Consider the following 17,204-nt stretch of genomic DNA (forward strand, 5'->3'; position numbering starts at 1 on the left):
TGAAATAGCAGCGTTCTGGTCGAAGGCTCGCGCCAAGAAGTGTGTCGCCGTGTTAGAAGTGTTTATTCTTAACTTCTCATGCTCCCTCTTCCAACTTCATTCTCCGCTTCATTCACTGCACCATTCATTCATTCATTCATTCATTATCTCCGTCGTGTGTCGTATCATTTGCATACCGGAAATAGTAATGGTCCGGTTGAAAGCTCTTTCAAGCACTATGAACTGCATATTTTAAGTTTTTTTTTTTTTGCTGAGCGGGTATTCCCAGAGGTCTATACACTCGTGATGTTTGGTGCCAAACGGATGTTGAAGAGGTTTTATTTGCTTGGAGCTGTTTTCTTATTGTCTTTTGTGAATTTAGATGGAAAATCTTGTAGGTTGTCTGTATAGCGGAGCACCATTTTAAGGTCTCTTAATTGGTCGAGACATTGTGATTAGACAGCTTTTTTATTCTGTTCAAGCTCTCAGTGGTATGCAATGGTTATGGTTGTATACGCTGTAAGATTTGTATACATACGTATATATACATATATATAATTATATATATATATATATATATATATATATATATATATATATATATATATATATATATATATATATATATATATATATATATATATATATATGTGTGTGTGTGTGTGTGTGTGTGTGTGTGTGTGTGTATGTACGTATGTGTATATATGTATACACACACGCATATGTATTAGCTCAAACAGTCAAACACCTGACAAGCAAACGAGAAGCCCACAATTCTTCACATACCGCACCACTGACAGTACGAGAGTACGCATACCTCCTCTGACTAACGTCCATCAAGTCACCATAAAAATAAACACATACCTAAAAAAATTCAGACACGTCATACAGAACAGGAAGCAGACACTTCTAAGACGATGATGTCTGAGGGAACGAACATTCGCATACCATGCTACAATTGAATTTCATGCGCGAACCGTGAGAGGTCCAAGTGGGGCAATGAAATCTTATGGGGTTTGGCAGGATGGTCATGCGTGCGGTATATGTAGCGGTTGGTTTTGATGTTAGAAGCGCCTGGTCTGTAGGTGGTGTCTTGGGGAATGCAAATAAAGAAAAAAAAAATTCAGGTGAATTATAAAAAAGTAAAAAAAAAAATATTCAGCAATTACTTTTATCAAAATCAAAACCGAGAATATCACTTGACAGACAGATCGATTATCTTTTTGTTCAAAAATTAAATACATGCACTTTTATTTTTTTGGTTTTTTAAGGGCAATGGAACGGACAACCGGGTACCTTTTTCTAGGCCACGACAAAGGATCTGGTAGAAGGCTACCTGGTTGACTGGTTTATACTGACCGTTGTTGGAGTTACAAGAACAAGGGTCATCGATGTAGATTTGTGAACAAAGCATTTAAAATGATTTATGATTAGAAAACGCAAGTCACTAAATAGAAATAGACGTGATAGCTCAGCTAAAATGGCCATTAAAAAAAGGAGAGATCAGAGAGAAAAATTAAAATATGGAAGAAGAAAAAAAAATGACGAAACAGGAAAGTTACCCTAAAATGGTAAACTAGCCTTCGGTTATAGCCAATTAGCGCGCATCAATTTACTCCTAAGTAGTAGCCATTACTATTATCAAACCATGAATGACCTTGCGTACTACAGTCACCAGTCCTTGAATGAATGGGGGGCGTGAAGAATTGGTGATAAGAGGTTCAGGTGCAGTCGAATGGTCTGGTGACAACTGGGAATGTTGTTATCATGTGGGAGATAATTTTTTTTTTCGGTTTTAAGTTTGATGGTTTAGTTTTTACAGCTGAGTATTTTGCCCGTGTTTGTTGAATATTTTTCCTATTTATAAATGCTTAATTATAATAACAGAAATGGAAAGCATTATTATTATAATTATTATTGTTATCATGATGATTACTGACAAATTCCTACTGAAAGATAGTCATGCAACTATTAAAGACTAAAAAAAACTGCAAACAACCAAAAAAAAAAAAAATCAAGATCAAAACATAAAAACAAGTTAAAAACAAAGGAATATCCTTAATTCTGGATCTCGTCACTCTGGGATTTTACCCTCATTTTTTTGTTTATAGTTTTTTTGTGTTATTGAGTTTTTGTAAATCTTTGTTTCTCCCACACGTACCCCAAAACAGGTTTCAGTTGACCGTGAGGACAAACCCACTGATGAAATTGTTAGATATAAGACTTTGTATGAACTGGTGTTTTTGTATCGAAGATGATAATATGTATCATATTTAGAATATATGGGTCGATTTTTAATAGATTTTATCTTAAAAGAATGTCATCAGAATTGGAAACTGGAAACATTTATATATATAGAACGCGAAAAATAACAGCAAAATGAGCATTTTCAAATGATTTTGATTGGTTTATCATTCATAAATACTATAGCTTGGGTTATCAAAAATCAAATGTTTTTCTTTGCAATAAAATGATTATCATTTAAAAGCGACTTTAGTATATGCGTGCAAGTTTTAAATTAAGAATCATACATGTACCTGTTATTGTTAAGCCATTATGCTTAAAAAAGGACTGCTATCTAATAATAATAATAATAATAATAATAATAATAATAATAATAATAATAATAATAATAATAATAATAATAATATTAATATTAATAATAACGATGATGATGATAGTGATAATAGTGACGATGATGATAACAAAAAAAGCAACAGCAACAATAATATATATACTGAATATATATATATATATATATATATATATATATATATATATATATATATATATATATATATATATATATATATATATATATATATATATATAAATACTGTATATATATATAATTATATATATATACATCTGTGTGTGTATATGTGTATGTGAGTGCGTGTATACAGAGTATAAATACACACATCATTGTGGATTTTCTCACCATTTTAGTGACTCGTGTGAATATGAGATTTTTATGAATAATAATAATAATAATAATAATAATAATAATAATAATAATAATAATAATTTCGTGGTTAACGTCCTCTTCGCCTTCATGGAATATCTAAAACCTAATTTTCCAAATTTCCAGCCGCGAAACTGTAAATCATATTTAAATATATTTATTTTGCTCCCAACACTTTGTTTTTCGTCGTTAACGTAAGCATTGGGAAAGCGGGAATCCCCTGCCGCCCTCTCTCTCTCTCTCTCTCTCTCTCTCTCTCTCTCTCTCTCTCTCTCTCTCTCTCTCTCTCTCTCTCTCTCTATCTATCTGTTTATCTTTATCTCTCTATTTATTGGTTCTTATGTGTTAGTAACTATAGTGCAAATAAAATTTTGTCATCTTTTCATCTAGTTATCACCCTTTCCATAATTTCTTTTTTTAACTATTATTATTATTATTATTATTATTATTATTATTATTATTATTATTATTATTATTATTATTATTATTATTATCACTTAGAAAATTTAAGAATGTTTAAATATCTCGGCATGAAACGAATACATTTAATATCAAATACTTTCTGAAATAAAGTTTTGGTTCCCGATTTTCAATATCATTATTTTCGTTACTATGATATCAGACAATAAAATCATAGCAGTTTATAATTTGGTAAGAGAGATAATATTACATTATGATGTACTTTTACTACCACGTTCAACCGCAGGCAGGCGCGTGCACACAAACACACACACTAATATACACACACACACATTATATGTATGTAAGTATTATTAAAAGAACCACATTCACACTGGATGATATCTAACGGAGTATTTAATCAGAAAAAGTTACACGCTTTCTTGGACAAGCAGTCCACATTATCAAGTATCCGTACGGATACTTGATAATGTGGACGGCTTGTCTAAGAAAGCTTGTAACTTTTTCTGATAAATACTTCAGTGGATACTATCCAGTCTGAATGAGGTCCTTTAGTAATTCTGTCAATGCACAGAACAATTGTGTAAGTGATAAAGTTGATAATATGTAAGTATATATATACACATTTATATATATATATATATATATATATATATATATATATATATATATATATATATATATATATATATATATATATATATATATATATATATATATATATATATATATATATATTTGCAACCCCATTGATTTCCTATAATAAAACCACCCAATGGAAGATAGAAGGTTTGATTATATGCAATACATACCAGCCCTTTCTGATCTGCTAAACAGCCAGCTCATTCAGCTCAATGATCCTCACGAATAGCAAAAGGATATCTCCCTAAATTCAAGGTCTCCTATCCTGGACTGCCCCCTCCTTTTTAGGGGTCCTTCGGGATCCAAGGTTACCCCCAGGTTGGGTATATAAAGTCCCGGATGGGCATTGGCAGGGCATTCGCTCCTCTCCTGTACCGCAGCAATAATGAAGGTTCTGGTAAGTACCTTGGGAACAGATAAGTTTTGTTTACAGTACAGTGTATTCGTAAATCGTAGGACTGCTTTGTTTTACGCCAATTTCTCGTCACTGTAAAAGCTTTAATTGTTTGTTGTTTCGTTTTCTTGACTTTTAATTATTAGAATGGCCACGAAATATTAATTTGAACTGGATTTTAATGCTACATATACGTTTTATCTGTAATGTTTGTTTTCAAAACATTTCGTTCTTTTCTGTGGAAGCTTTTGTAAAATTTTTATAATCACAAAATGTCATTCTTATTTGTGGAAACTTGTGCAAATAATAATAATAATAATAATAATAATAATAATAATAATAATAATAATAATAATAATAATAATAATAATAATAATAATAATAATAATAATAATAATAATAAAAACCAGGCGTGTGTCTCGTTAACTTGTTACCGTGGTAGTAAGATCATTACTAGGGATAATATAATAAGTACACTGATAAAAGGTAATACGTACTTGTAATATCTATCAACATCGATATTTCTCATTTCGGCTGCTAAATTCGTACTTAATATTTCACTGAAGAGAAAAAGTGGTCCAGACAATGTGGCTTATTTCGTTTTTCGTCGGTTTTGCTTAAATATAATCCTTTGCAGAACGTGTTCTTGCTGCATATTTATTTTTGTTTCCAATTCCCAAATACAAGTTTTCCTTGGAAGCCTCATTTATATTTATGGTTCAAAGTCTACGTATTTCTTATGTCGCAAAGCCCGCTCGGAAGAATGCAGAATTATGTTGTAATTCCCGTAAGGGGGTAGTGCCACCAGTGCACCTCACGGGGTGCACTGTAGGCTTTACTAAAGGTTCTTTGCAGCGTCCCTTCGGCCCCTAGCTGCAACCCCTTTCGTTCCTTTTAACGTACCTCCTTTCATATTATTTTTCTTCCATCTTACTGTCCACCCTCTCCTAACAATTATTTCATAGTGCAACTGCTTTGAGGTTTTCCTCCTGTTACACCTTTCAAACCTACCTACTCTCCACTTCTTTTCCATTGCTGAATGACCTCATAGGTCCCAGTGCTTGGCATTTGGCCTGAACTCTATATTCCATTCCATTCCATTCCAACAGTGTAATTACGAGTCATAACAACTTGTCTAGATTCTGTTGAAGTAATTTTGTTTTGTAGGTTATGTGATTTATTTTTATAGTGTTTTTATGTTGGTAGATGTGTTGAGGAGAAATATTTCAGTAACGTTACTTTCACTTTAGCGTATTTTAATTCGTGCAAAGGATAAATATATTTATTTCCGTGTAAAATATTTCTCAAGATGTGTTATTGAATTATTGTTTTGATTACCGGTCGCAAAAATATTTATGGCTGGTTGTGGGTATTATTAGATTTCATAATTTATTTTTGATTATATTATTTCACTTATCATAATGCATATTCCTTCAGATGGAAGAAGTTTAAATCCTAAGAATAGACCAAACAAGCTCCCAAAGAATGGGATGTAATTCAGTGAAAAAAAGAAAGATCCGTACAATAAACAGCTAAATAAATTAATATAAATAAAAATCAATAAACAGTGAGCTTGGGCCACTCAAAACAGTGGAAGCATTTTGTTGATGAATTTAACTAACAAATTGTAGAAGCCTTCCACTAGCACCATGAAATTAGTCACGAGAATCCTCTCACCTTCCTCCATCAACGTCATTCCAGCTGATCGTGTCCCTCGGCCTCGTAGCCCTAGTGGCCGCCCGCCCCTCCGATGACGTCATCGACTTCGAGACGGACCACATGGAGCACGAACAAGAAGGCCTGCCCGGAAGGGCCGTCGAAGGCGAGTACTCCTGGGTAGCGCCCGACGGCAACGAGTACCACGTCAAGTATATAGCTGACCACCTGGGCTACAGGGTCGTCGAGGACAACGTCGTGCCCGAAGTGGTCGAGGCCATTGCCGTAGAAGACGCCGAAGAAGGGGACGAAGGGGATGACGAACCAGCTGTCAGGGCCATTGAGGAGGATGCGGAAGGCGAGGAGGGCGAGGAAGAGGAGGAGGAAGAGGGAGAGGAGTGAACCCGATATTAAAGCAGAGTTTATATCATTTTATTTTTCGTAAAATTAAATAAAAAGAGATATATTAAACCAAGTCTCACTTCTCTTTGGCAGACGTGTTATTTATATGTTATAATACGCGCCTTATCAGGTATAGTTCTTACATCATTGTTGGAATTTTACTAAAACAAATATCACTTAATCTATGCAATGTCTTCACTGACTCTAATATCAGTGTAATATCCTGAGATATTCCTCTTATCCTGGATTGAATGTTAAGATGCATAATAAATCTTACTGTCTGGATATTTGCTCCGAAGAAAATTAATACAAAAAGCAAGAGGCTTTTAACTTTACGAGATGATTACTCTAATTATATATATCTCGGAATGGAGAACGCCGTTCATTGCTAGTCAAATAACACTGATTATTCCTGAATTCCACGTATTGAGGACAGCCGTATTTTCTGCAGGAAATCTTTGATTAACTAAGTAATGTAAAAATATATTATATGAAAAGAACATAAATACGTTTTGTATCAAAAGGTATTTCATAATTTTACCTCACCGAAAAATAAAAGATGATAGATGTGAGTTTAAGAACTACAGGTTTAAATAGGTGCTTATACCTTCTTGAGTGTTCGGGTAAAATAATTTAAATGATTAAGAAACACCAGTGATAAAGAGAGTTATGAACTGGTTTGGCGAGTAAGATTCATAATTAGAAAGGATTTTATGAGACCTATAAAGCGTAATATAGAGTTGTATAATCTTTCGGTATAAATAACAGGCGGTGCTTGATTACCCGAGGCATAAATAACCGTCAGTGCTTGATTACCTAAGGTATAAATAACAGTCGGTGCTTGATTAGCCGAGGTATGAATAACAGTCGGTGCTTGATTAGCCGAGGTGCAAATAACAGTCGGTGCTTGATTAGCCGTGGTATAAATAACAGTCAGTGCTTGATTAGCCGAGGTATAAATAACAGTTAGTGCTTGATTACCCGAGGTATAAATAATAGTCGGTGCTTGATTAGCCAAGGTATAAATAACAGTTGGTGCTTGATTAGCCGGGGTATGAATAACAGTCGGTGCTTGATTAGCCGAGGTATAAATAACAGTCAGTGCTTGATTACCCGAGGTATAAATAACAGTCAGTGCTTGATTACCCGAGGTATGATTAAAAGTCAGTGCTTGATTAGCCGAGGTATAAATAACTGTCGGTGCTTGATTAGCCGAGGTATAAATAACAGTCGGTGCTTGATTAGCCGGGGTATGAATAACAGTCGGTGCTTGATTACCCGAGGTATAAATAACAGTCAGTGCTTGATTACCCGAGGTATAAATAACAGTCGGTGCTTGATTACCCGAGGTATAAATAACAGTCAGTGCTTGATTAGCCGAGGTATGAATAACATTCGGTGCTTGATTACCCGAGGTATAAATAAAGGTCAGTGCTTGATTAGCCGAGGTATAAATAACAGTCAGTGCTTGATTACCCGAGGTATAATTAAAAGTCAGTGCTTGATTAGCCGAGGTATAAATAACAGTCAGTGCTTGATTACCCGAGGTATAATTAAAAGTCAGTGCTTGATTAGCTGAGGTATAAATAACAGTCAGTGCTTGATTACTCGAGGTATAAATAACAGTCAGTGCCTGATTACCCGAGGTATAAATAAAAGTCAGTGCTTGATTAGCCGAGGTATAAATAACAGTCAGTGCTTGATTACCCGGGGTATAAATAAAAGTCAGTGCTTGATTAGCCGAGGTATTCAGCTAAATAAGACGTGTGTCTCCAAATGTACCTGGAATTTTATGTTCGTAATTTAGGTACCACAGTGAAAATAGACTTGGTACTAAGTAGGCTTGCAGTCCTTCAGCCCAAGGACTAATCTGTCTCACCAATGACCACTGCAAAAAAAAAAAAAAAAAAACCTACACTTTTCTCGGGACACAACAACAAGACCCGCTCTTATAATATCGTAATCTTTGAAGGTATGGTAATAAACAAGTAAAAATGAGCAGAGTTCTTCACAATATAATGATGCACCATAGATGCTATTGCATGAATGTTAGCATTTCAATAAAATGTATTTAAGTGGTGAATGTTGGTAAATGTTGCGTATCAGTATACAGTGAAAGAGAAGGTTAGCTACTGATTGCCAGAATTAGCGTTAGGAGGCAGAGTATATATATACGTATTTTAGAGCAAATTTGTATCAGTGTAGTCAAATAGTATTATAAATGCTTATATTATGTTGTGGAGTGATTCAGTTGAACGCTCGATAAAATGAACTATTTTATGTATATATATATATATATATATATATATATATATATATATATATATATATATATGTATATATATATATGTATGTATGTATGTATATATATATATATATATATATATATATATATATATATATATATATATATATATATATATATATATATATATATATATATATATATATATATATATATATATATATATATAGAAAAAGTGTAATTACAGAACACAGCAGATGTAAATGTGATATAAGTCGTAATTATTAATTACCTATTTGTAATTTGAAATGCAGCAAAATTTCTGGCTGAACAAAGACGATGGGGCTTTATGGTCGTGAAATAGGTTGACAAAAGTAAGAAAATTATTTCTGGTCTATTTTCTTATTTATTTAATAAAATACTAACATTTCTTGGGGAATTGCATTACTAATTACCAAAATTTCAAAGTTTTCAAATTTGCGAAGAAAAATATGTCCAAATGAACATATATTCGGTCAAACGCTTTCAAATTTCTAGGTTACTTCCAAATCATACAACTGCGTAGGATTTTTCAGTAAGCAGAAATTTGAATACCAAAAATTAATGGCGGCCTGGTTCTCATATGTGAAGTAGGATTAGCATAAGTAGAAAAGTTAGCTGGATTTTTAGTGTTTATATTTATTCATTGAATATTTTCCATAACATCAATCGATAATTGATATGACCTTGGCAGGATAACCATACATAATTAACATCAATTAAAAAAAAACAAAGGATTCATGTCCTCAATCCCCTCCTACTCCCTATTTTTATTTTTTTGAATTTTTTTGTCCTTGAAGCTTCAAGGACGCCCAAGGTTGGGTATATAAAGCCCCCGATGGGCACAGGATGGGCATTAACTCCTAGCATCCTCAACCACAACTGGGCATCAGTTTCTGCACTCAGAGCAACCATGAAGGTCTTGGTAAGTACCTATTTCATATCAGTTACTTTATATTCGAATTGTAAGTGGATATACATAGAAAATTTCTATACTTGTACCTCTTAAGTCTAGTAAAATAGAGAATTTGTTCTATTATGATATTCATTGCAAAGGCCAGACAATAATTTTCATTTTTGCCATTGTATTCGATATCATTTTGTTTATGTATCCATAAGTATTTAGTACCTATGCGATGAGACTTTGTCATAATTAATTACTGTTTCTCTCAGTTCATCACAAGTTCTCTTTGGTCATTCATGATAATTAGGGATTTGTTAAGAGGATAAGAAGAAAATGCGCTGAAGTTTCTTCGGCGCAAGCAAGTTTTCTGTACAGCATATAATCAAGGCCACCGAAAATCGATCTATCTTTCGGTGGTTTCGGTACAATGCTGTATGAACCGCGGCCCATGAAACTTTCAGCCATGGCCCGGTGGTGGCCTTACCTATCGTTGCCAAACGCATGATTATGGCTAACTTTAACCTTAAATTAAGTAAAAACCACTGCGGTTAGAAGGCTGCAATTTGGTATGTTTGATGATTGGAGGGTAGATGATCAACATACCAATTTGCAGCCCTCTAGCCTCAGCAGTTTTTAAGATCTGAGGGTGGACAGAAAAAGTGCGGATAGAAAAAAGTGCGGACGGACATACAAAGCCGGCACAATAGTTTTCTTTTACAGAAACTTAAAAATGGATACATTTACACTTCTGATGACTTACCTCGATATCTTTTAGAATCAAAATAATCCTGAAACTGTTATGAAGAACATAATGCCCAAGATTGGTTAATTATTTCCCAAAATCACTTTCATTTTCGTCTAAGGAATTTTAGCATTTATGTTTCATTCACAATGACCTCAAAACGGTTTATATTATCGTGATTAAAATTTTTGGATATCAAAAATTCGTGTGTGATCCAAAAGAAAATGAATGAGTTACGCGTCAATCACTTATTTCAAAATTATATCTATATCGAAGCCTCGACTTACCTGTTTACTTAACTACTGTTACCGCACCAATTCCAGGTCCTCGTATGCTTGGGTCTGGCAACCCTGGTAGCAGCCCGCCCCTCCAATGACGTCATCGACTTCGAGACGGACCACATGGAGCACGAACAAGAAGGCCAGCCCGGAAGGGCCGTCGAGGGCGAGTACTCCTGGGTAGCGCCCGACGGCAACGAGTACCACGTCAAGTACGTAGCTGACCATCTGGGCTACAGGGTCGTCGAGGACAACGTCGTGCCCGAAGTGGTCGAGGCCATTCCTGTAGAAGACGCTGAAGAAGGGGATGACGAACCAGCTGCCAGGGCCATTGAGGAGGAGGAGGAGGAAGTAGAAGAGGCTGAGGGGGATGAGGAAGAACTTGAGGAGTGAATGAGGCGCGAAAAGAGTTTATAAGGAATGTGAGGAATATGAGATTTTAACGCAGAGTTTATCATACATTATGTGATTTATATTTACAAAATATAGATTGATATTTTAATGATTGTTTACTTCTCCTTAGAAATATGTTTAATAAGAAGAATTTAATCGTTTTTGATGATTAATTTTAATTTTCCAAGAAAAAAAAATAGCAAAGTAAATTATAAGTGTAACCCAAACACATTTGGGGTTAAAATGATTGATATCCATTCGAAAATATTAATATTGCAAGGTGAATAATTAATAAAATCGTAGTTATAATAATGTTAGAAATAAATACAAAAAATACCCGTTAATATCAAGTGTTGCTGCACTCAAAAATGACAACTTTTCGTTCTGTTCATTTGAATAACTCTTTCCAATAATGAGATGATCAAAAGGTGTTTCAGATAATATATAATTTCTTGATTAAAAATAACTTTTCTTTTTATTAGTTTTTTGTAAAAGAAAACTATTGTGCCGGCTTTGTTTGTCCGTCCGCACTTTTTTCTGTCCGCACTTTTTTCTGTCTGCACTTTTTCTGTCCGCCCTCAGATCTTAAAAACTACTGAAGCTACAGGGCTGCAACCTTCAAATCATCAAACATACCAAACTGCAGCTCAGGCTAGAGCTCTAGCCTGAGTAGTTTTTATTTTATTTAAGGTTAAATTTAGCCATAGTCGTACTTCTGGCAACTATATAGGATAGGCCACCACCGGGCTTTGGTTAAAGTTTCACGGGCCACGGTTCATACAGCATTATACCGAGACCACCGAAAGATAGGTCTATTTTCGGTGGCCTTGATTATACGCTTTAGTGGCTGTACAGAAACCTCGATTGCGCCAAAGAAACTTCTGCGCATTTTTTACTTGTTTCTCTCAGCATGAATCTGTAAATTGATAAGGAAAATTGTCTGAAAGTTCGTTTGAACTGTGAATATTTTTAGACGAGGTTTATCAATAACTGTTTTTTTTTTTTACCGTATCTATCAAATATTCAGTATTGTATATATCCTTGTCTCCTTGAGACGTATAACTTTAATGCAAGATATCCTGTTATTAGAACAATGTATATCCTTCCCAGAATGCTTCCATTCTTCGGGAGCCGAGAAGAGTGTAAACGATTTAAAGTCTTTTAGTTTATTTTCGTATAAATTGAAATTAATAACAAGGAAACAACAATTTGGTCATCAGGTAATCTCGAGAGTCGACACTTTATCTTCAACTTTGTAAATTGTCGTCTTCATAAGTTCGTGATTATCTTAGGTATAAAGTACGAAGAGTTGATAATTCCATAGCTTGGTATGAATGGCATGAAAGGTTGATCAAATTTCTTGAGCCTTAATTATGAGACTTCCACAGAAACCTCTGTGAAACCTTTATAATACAAAATGAAACCCGATATTTTCAATGGTATAAAACCAGAAGTTTTTCTTGTGAGATTAACAATAACACTAGCAGATGCTCGCTATCGCTCGCATTTGCTAGTTCCCATATCCGTACCATACCCATACCCATATCCATACCCATACCCATAACCATACCCATACCCGTACCCACACCCATACCCAATATCTGTATCATACTCATACCCATACCCCATACCCATACCCAATATCTGTATCATACCCATACCCATACCCATACCCCATGCCCATACACACACAGAAAGGCAGCCAAGGAAATTAACATAATAGAAAGGGGAGGGGAGAGACACAAACACACACACACACACACCCACACCCACACACACACACACACACACACACACACACACACACGCAGGAAGGCAGACAAGGAAATTAATATAATAGATTCCTGCCCAATCAGATGATTCCAGTTACAAGTTTTTGTTGCACTCGGAGTCTTTATCGAAATGGAAATTACTTATTGCATACTTGCAATCAGCTTACCATTCAACTTACAACCACTCTTATTTTCGTTGAGAGACTTGGCGTTGTTTTTTGCAGTTGGGAGTCACTATTAAGTAATGTCGAATCATCATCATCATCATCATCATCATCATTCTCTTCTCAACTTGGCCCCCAGCCGGGAAGCTGTTTTCAATGAAACTTTTTTAGCAGTTTCTACCTCATGATTGGTTTTTGTAGGTGTTTTAGGGACGAATGCCCTTCGTTCCGCTTTCTAACCCTCACTCTTTATCCTTCGAAAAATCGTCAGAGCTTTAGTCTGGCTCATGGTAATGGAAAAAAGATCGCCTTCCCGTCCAAGATCAAACAATGATCTTATTTATAATATATTATATTAAAGAAAATTACGGACAAGTCGAGTGTTTTTGAAAGGATATGTTAAAGAGTATTAAGTATGTGTAAAGTCTGAAAATCTTCTGAGAAACTGAAAATCATCCGCACATCTTCTGACATCCATCGAAAATCTTCTGAAAACTTTCTGAAAATCTTCTTAAACTCTTCTAAATCCTTCTGAAAATCTTCGCACATCTTCTGAAATCCATTGATAATCTGAAAACTTTCTGAAAATCTTAAACTCTTCTAAAAATCTAAGAACTTTCTGTGAATCTTCTTAAACTCTTCTAAAAACCCTCTGGAAAACTTTCTGAAAACTTCCTGAAAATCTTCTTGAAATCTTCTACAAACCTTCTGAAAGTCTTCTGAAAACCTTCTTAACATCTAAAAACCTGAAAATCTGAAAACTTTCAGAAAATCTTAAAATCTTCTAAAAAAAACTTCTGAAAACCTTTTGAAAACTTTCTGAAAATCTTCTTAAACTCTTCTAAAAGCCTTCTGAAAATCTTTTGAAAACTTTCTGAAATTATTCTAAACACCTTAAAATATTCTGAAAATCTAAAAACCTACTGAAAATCTTCTGAAAACATTTCTTCTATTGTTTTTTTGTCTTGTTTGGTCTTCAGTGCAAACAAAATCCATATTTTTCCACTTGAATGAACAAACCACAAAGCAACAAGGAAAACCTTGTTTATAACGAAGGGAAATAATCAGCAATTTTATTAATTTTTATAAATTTTTATAAATTTTTATAATTTTTGTAATTAAATTATGTTATTTTTATAATTATCATCTTTCTTAAATATAATCATTCATTCCTCTTCCTCATCTTCTTCCTCCTCTCCTTCTTCTTCCTCTTCTTCTTCCTCCTCTCCTTCTTCTTCCTCTTCCTCAGCTTCGCTGACACCTTCCTCTTCCCCTTCCTCCTCTTCTTCTCCTTCCTCACCTCCTTCGCCTCCTTCTTCCTCCTCCTCCTCCTCCTCCTCAGCAGCAGCAGCTTCTTCTTCTTCCTCAACGGCCCTGACAGCAGCTACTTCTACCTCTTCGTCCCCTCCTCCTTCAGCGTCTTCTACAGGCACGACTTCGACAGCCCCTGGGACGACGTTGCTCTCGACGACCCTATAGCCCAGGTGGTCAGCCACGTACTTGACGACGTACTCGTTGCCGTCGGGCGCTACCCAGGAGTACTCGCCCTCGACGGCCCTTCCGGGCTGGCCTTCTTGTTCGTGCTCCATGTGGTCCGTCTCGAAGTCGATGATGTCGTTGGAAGGTCGAGCGGCCACTAAGGCCACTAGGCCGAGGAAAGCTGTCAGCGCCTGAGGGAACAAATGGGAAACGAGTTAACAGATTTTCTCAGCGCCTAAGGCAGTGATTTTCAACCTGTGGGCCATGGCCGCTGGTGGGCCGTGGGCAGTTCTGAGGGGGCGGCCATGCCACGGACATCTTCGAAATAGTATCTAAAACATTTAAAAATCATTTACAGTAAATGCAGGCCAGTGCTTTCTGTCATAAATGAAAAAGTGTAATTTGAGTTTTGATTACAATGTACAAAATTTATATACTGGGAATGCAGGCTACTGATTAATTTCAGAAGTGAAAAAGTGCAATTTGAGTTTTGATTACAATGCACATGTTTTATTTACAGCAAATGCAGGCCAGAGCTTTCTTTCATAGACGAAAATGTATAACTAATAAAGCGTTCTGAAAAATAATTCCATAAATGAAAAATGCAAAACTAATCAAGTGTTCTGAAAATGCTTTATAATAATTCTATCATCATCATCATTACACAATTCTGAAGGACAGTGGGTCATGAGTATTCAGGGATGCCAAAAAAGGGCCGTGAGCACAAAAAGGTTGACAACCACTGGCCTAAGGGAACAATTTGGAAACGAATTAAAAGATTTTCTCTCAAAATAAAAATCTTTAAGGATTAACCAGTGCATGTCGGAAGTCATTGGCAGCCGGCCTTACAAGATATATATGTCTAATAATTCATGATGATTTTTTCCTGCCATTGTTATCAAATGAAGAGGAACGTAAGGGGAAGAGAGAGAGAGAGAGAGAGAGAGAGAGAGAGAGAGAGAGAGAGAGAGAGAGAGAGAGAGAGAGAGAGATTAAAACTGGCTCAAAAGTTATCTGAATATTACCATATTAAGTTGAAGGTTTCATTTTTGTGATAAAACTAGTAACGTTGCTTTGTAGGAATAAGATATTGAGAGAGAGAGAGAGAGAGAGAGAGAGAGAGAGAGAGAGAGAGAGAGAGAGATCTGGATGTAATCATACAAAATGTAAAAGCGAAATTATTGTCAATTTGATTTGAACGTCTATTTTTTGTGATTTAAATCAGTAGCGTTGCTTTGTATGCAAATGTTATTGAGAGAGAGAGAGAGAGAGAGAGAGAGAGAGAGAGAGAGAGAGAGAGAGAGAGAGAGAGAGAGAGAGAGCTCCTGCCTTGAAGTAGTCGACATATCCTTGGAACATTCTCATTAGTAACTTTATTATTTTTTCCCGAGAATTAATTATCTACACATCAGTCATTCTTGTTTCACTGTGAGTGTGCGTGTATGTGTGTGTCTGAGAGAGAGAGAGAGAGAGAGAGAGAGAGAGAGAGAGAGAGAGAGAGAGAGAGAGAGAGAGAGAGAGTCAGTATTTTACGGTTTGCCCGTCACCCGGAAGTGAGCCAAATTTCTAAGACGGAAAGTGAAAGTTTAACTGTGTTTTTTGTTGTGTTGCGATTAAATAGGTCAATTTACACGGTATACAAATGCTGTAAGATTGATATACTAATACTACAGGACTTGGATGGAGAGAGAGAGAGAGAGAGAGAGAGAGAGAGAGAGAGAGAGAGAGAGAGAGAACGTGCGTCGAAGCTCTTTGGCCCGGAAGTGACCAGTATACTAGTTTTTAAGACAGTTTTTGGTGCTCAAGTTGATCGTTTCCTGCTACTCTCAGACACCACTGAATACAAAGAGAGAGAGAGAGAGAGAGAGAGAGAGAGAGAGAGAGCGTAAGTCAGGGAGTGAATATCTAACATTTCAAGACACTACAAAAAATTCAAATTAAATTTGAGCTTTCTATTTTTCTTTGGGTCCAAAATCCGTCGTGTTGTTGTTGCACTGGTTACGAACTCCCACTGAATAGAAGCGAACGATGAATATATATATATATATATATATATATATATATATATATATATATATATATATATATATATATATATATATATATATATGTATGTATGTATATATAAAAGACACAACACGTCTAACGCCAATCCGTCCGTCACTGAGCTAAACACAAGCACGCACAAACACACAAAAGCAATTCGAGGTCCTTAGCGCTACTCACCGATGCCTTCATATCTGCTTCGTGTATGAGGACAAGAATGAATGCGTTAACAACGCCCATCCTGGTTGTATATATACCCGGGCTGACGTGACCTTGAAGCCGCGGGCACCCGTCATACGCAATGGGAAATGGGCATGGCCATATTGACCTTGGCTTCATGTCATTATCAGGTAATAACGAGATTGTTTTAGGAGAAGGCTAAAGCACCTGAATTTCCGGTGGCTTACTGTGGTGATTGAGTTACTGAACGATTTCTCTGGCGCTGCGTAGACCACTTTCGCACGCCTTACTTTTCGGAGGTGATTCATTGTCCTTTTATTTAAAAAAAAAACATCATTAACTAAAGTCATTATAATGCCAGTTTGCATAAAAAGAAATAAATCAAGCAATTGCTGATGAAATGAGATTAAATTTGCTTTCTAAGGGTTCTGCTGTAATCAGCATAAACCATTTTTCTTTCTCCACAGCTATCTGGTTCCCTCAATTTGATCATATTCCTCGTTT

The 17,204-nt window shown here is 35.5% G+C and overlaps 3 protein-coding genes across 3 annotated transcripts; 2 read left to right on the forward strand and 1 right to left on the reverse strand.

The window, feature by feature from the left end:
* Window positions 1–4,346: 4,346 nt before the first annotated feature.
* On the forward strand, window positions 4,347–6,527 carry LOC136836688 (larval cuticle protein 16/17-like). Its single transcript, XM_067101176.1, has 2 exons — window positions 4,347–4,403; window positions 6,102–6,527. Exons 1-2 carry the CDS (start codon window positions 4,392–4,394, stop codon window positions 6,456–6,458), a joined length of 369 nt encoding a protein of 122 aa, XP_066957277.1. The 5' UTR covers window positions 4,347–4,391; the 3' UTR covers window positions 6,459–6,527.
* Window positions 6,528–9,522: 2,995 nt separating this feature from the next.
* Window positions 9,523–11,168, forward strand: LOC136836039 (larval cuticle protein 16/17-like). Its single transcript, XM_067099914.1, has 2 exons — window positions 9,523–9,667; window positions 10,712–11,168. Exons 1-2 carry the CDS (start codon window positions 9,581–9,583, stop codon window positions 11,057–11,059), a joined length of 435 nt encoding a protein of 144 aa, XP_066956015.1. The 5' UTR covers window positions 9,523–9,580; the 3' UTR covers window positions 11,060–11,168.
* A 2,944-nt stretch (window positions 11,169–14,112) lies between these two features.
* Window positions 14,113–16,798, reverse strand: LOC136836693 (tripartite motif-containing protein 44-like). Its single transcript, XM_067101183.1, has 2 exons — window positions 16,701–16,798; window positions 14,113–14,665 (listed from the first exon to the last, which is right to left on the reverse strand). Exons 1-2 carry the CDS (start codon window positions 16,758–16,760, stop codon window positions 14,162–14,164), a joined length of 564 nt encoding a protein of 187 aa, XP_066957284.1. The 5' UTR covers window positions 16,761–16,798; the 3' UTR covers window positions 14,113–14,161.
* Between the last annotated feature and the right edge of the window lie 406 nt (window positions 16,799–17,204).

The sequence above is a fragment of the Macrobrachium rosenbergii genome, chromosome 56 (assembly GCF_040412425.1).
Source record: "Macrobrachium rosenbergii isolate ZJJX-2024 chromosome 56, ASM4041242v1, whole genome shotgun sequence".
Lineage (NCBI taxonomy): Eukaryota > Metazoa > Arthropoda > Malacostraca > Decapoda > Palaemonidae > Macrobrachium > Macrobrachium rosenbergii.

Bases quoted from the DNA above. Each gene is read 5' to 3' on its own strand.
- LOC136836039 (XM_067099914.1), top strand. From the start codon at position 9,581: ATGGGCACAGGATGGGCATTAACTCCTAGCATCCTCAACCACAACTGG. The intron at 9,668-10,711 runs GTAAGTACCTAT...CACCAATTCCAG, and splicing joins GAGCAACCATGAAGGTCTTG to GTCCTCGTATGCTTGGGTCT.
- LOC136836693 (XM_067101183.1), bottom strand. From the start codon at position 16,760: ATGGGCGTTGTTAACGCATTCATTCTTGTCCTCATACACGAAGCAGAT. The intron at 14,666-16,700 runs GTGAGTAGCGCT...TTGTTCCCTCAG, and splicing joins AAGCAGATATGAAGGCATCG to GCGCTGACAGCTTTCCTCGG.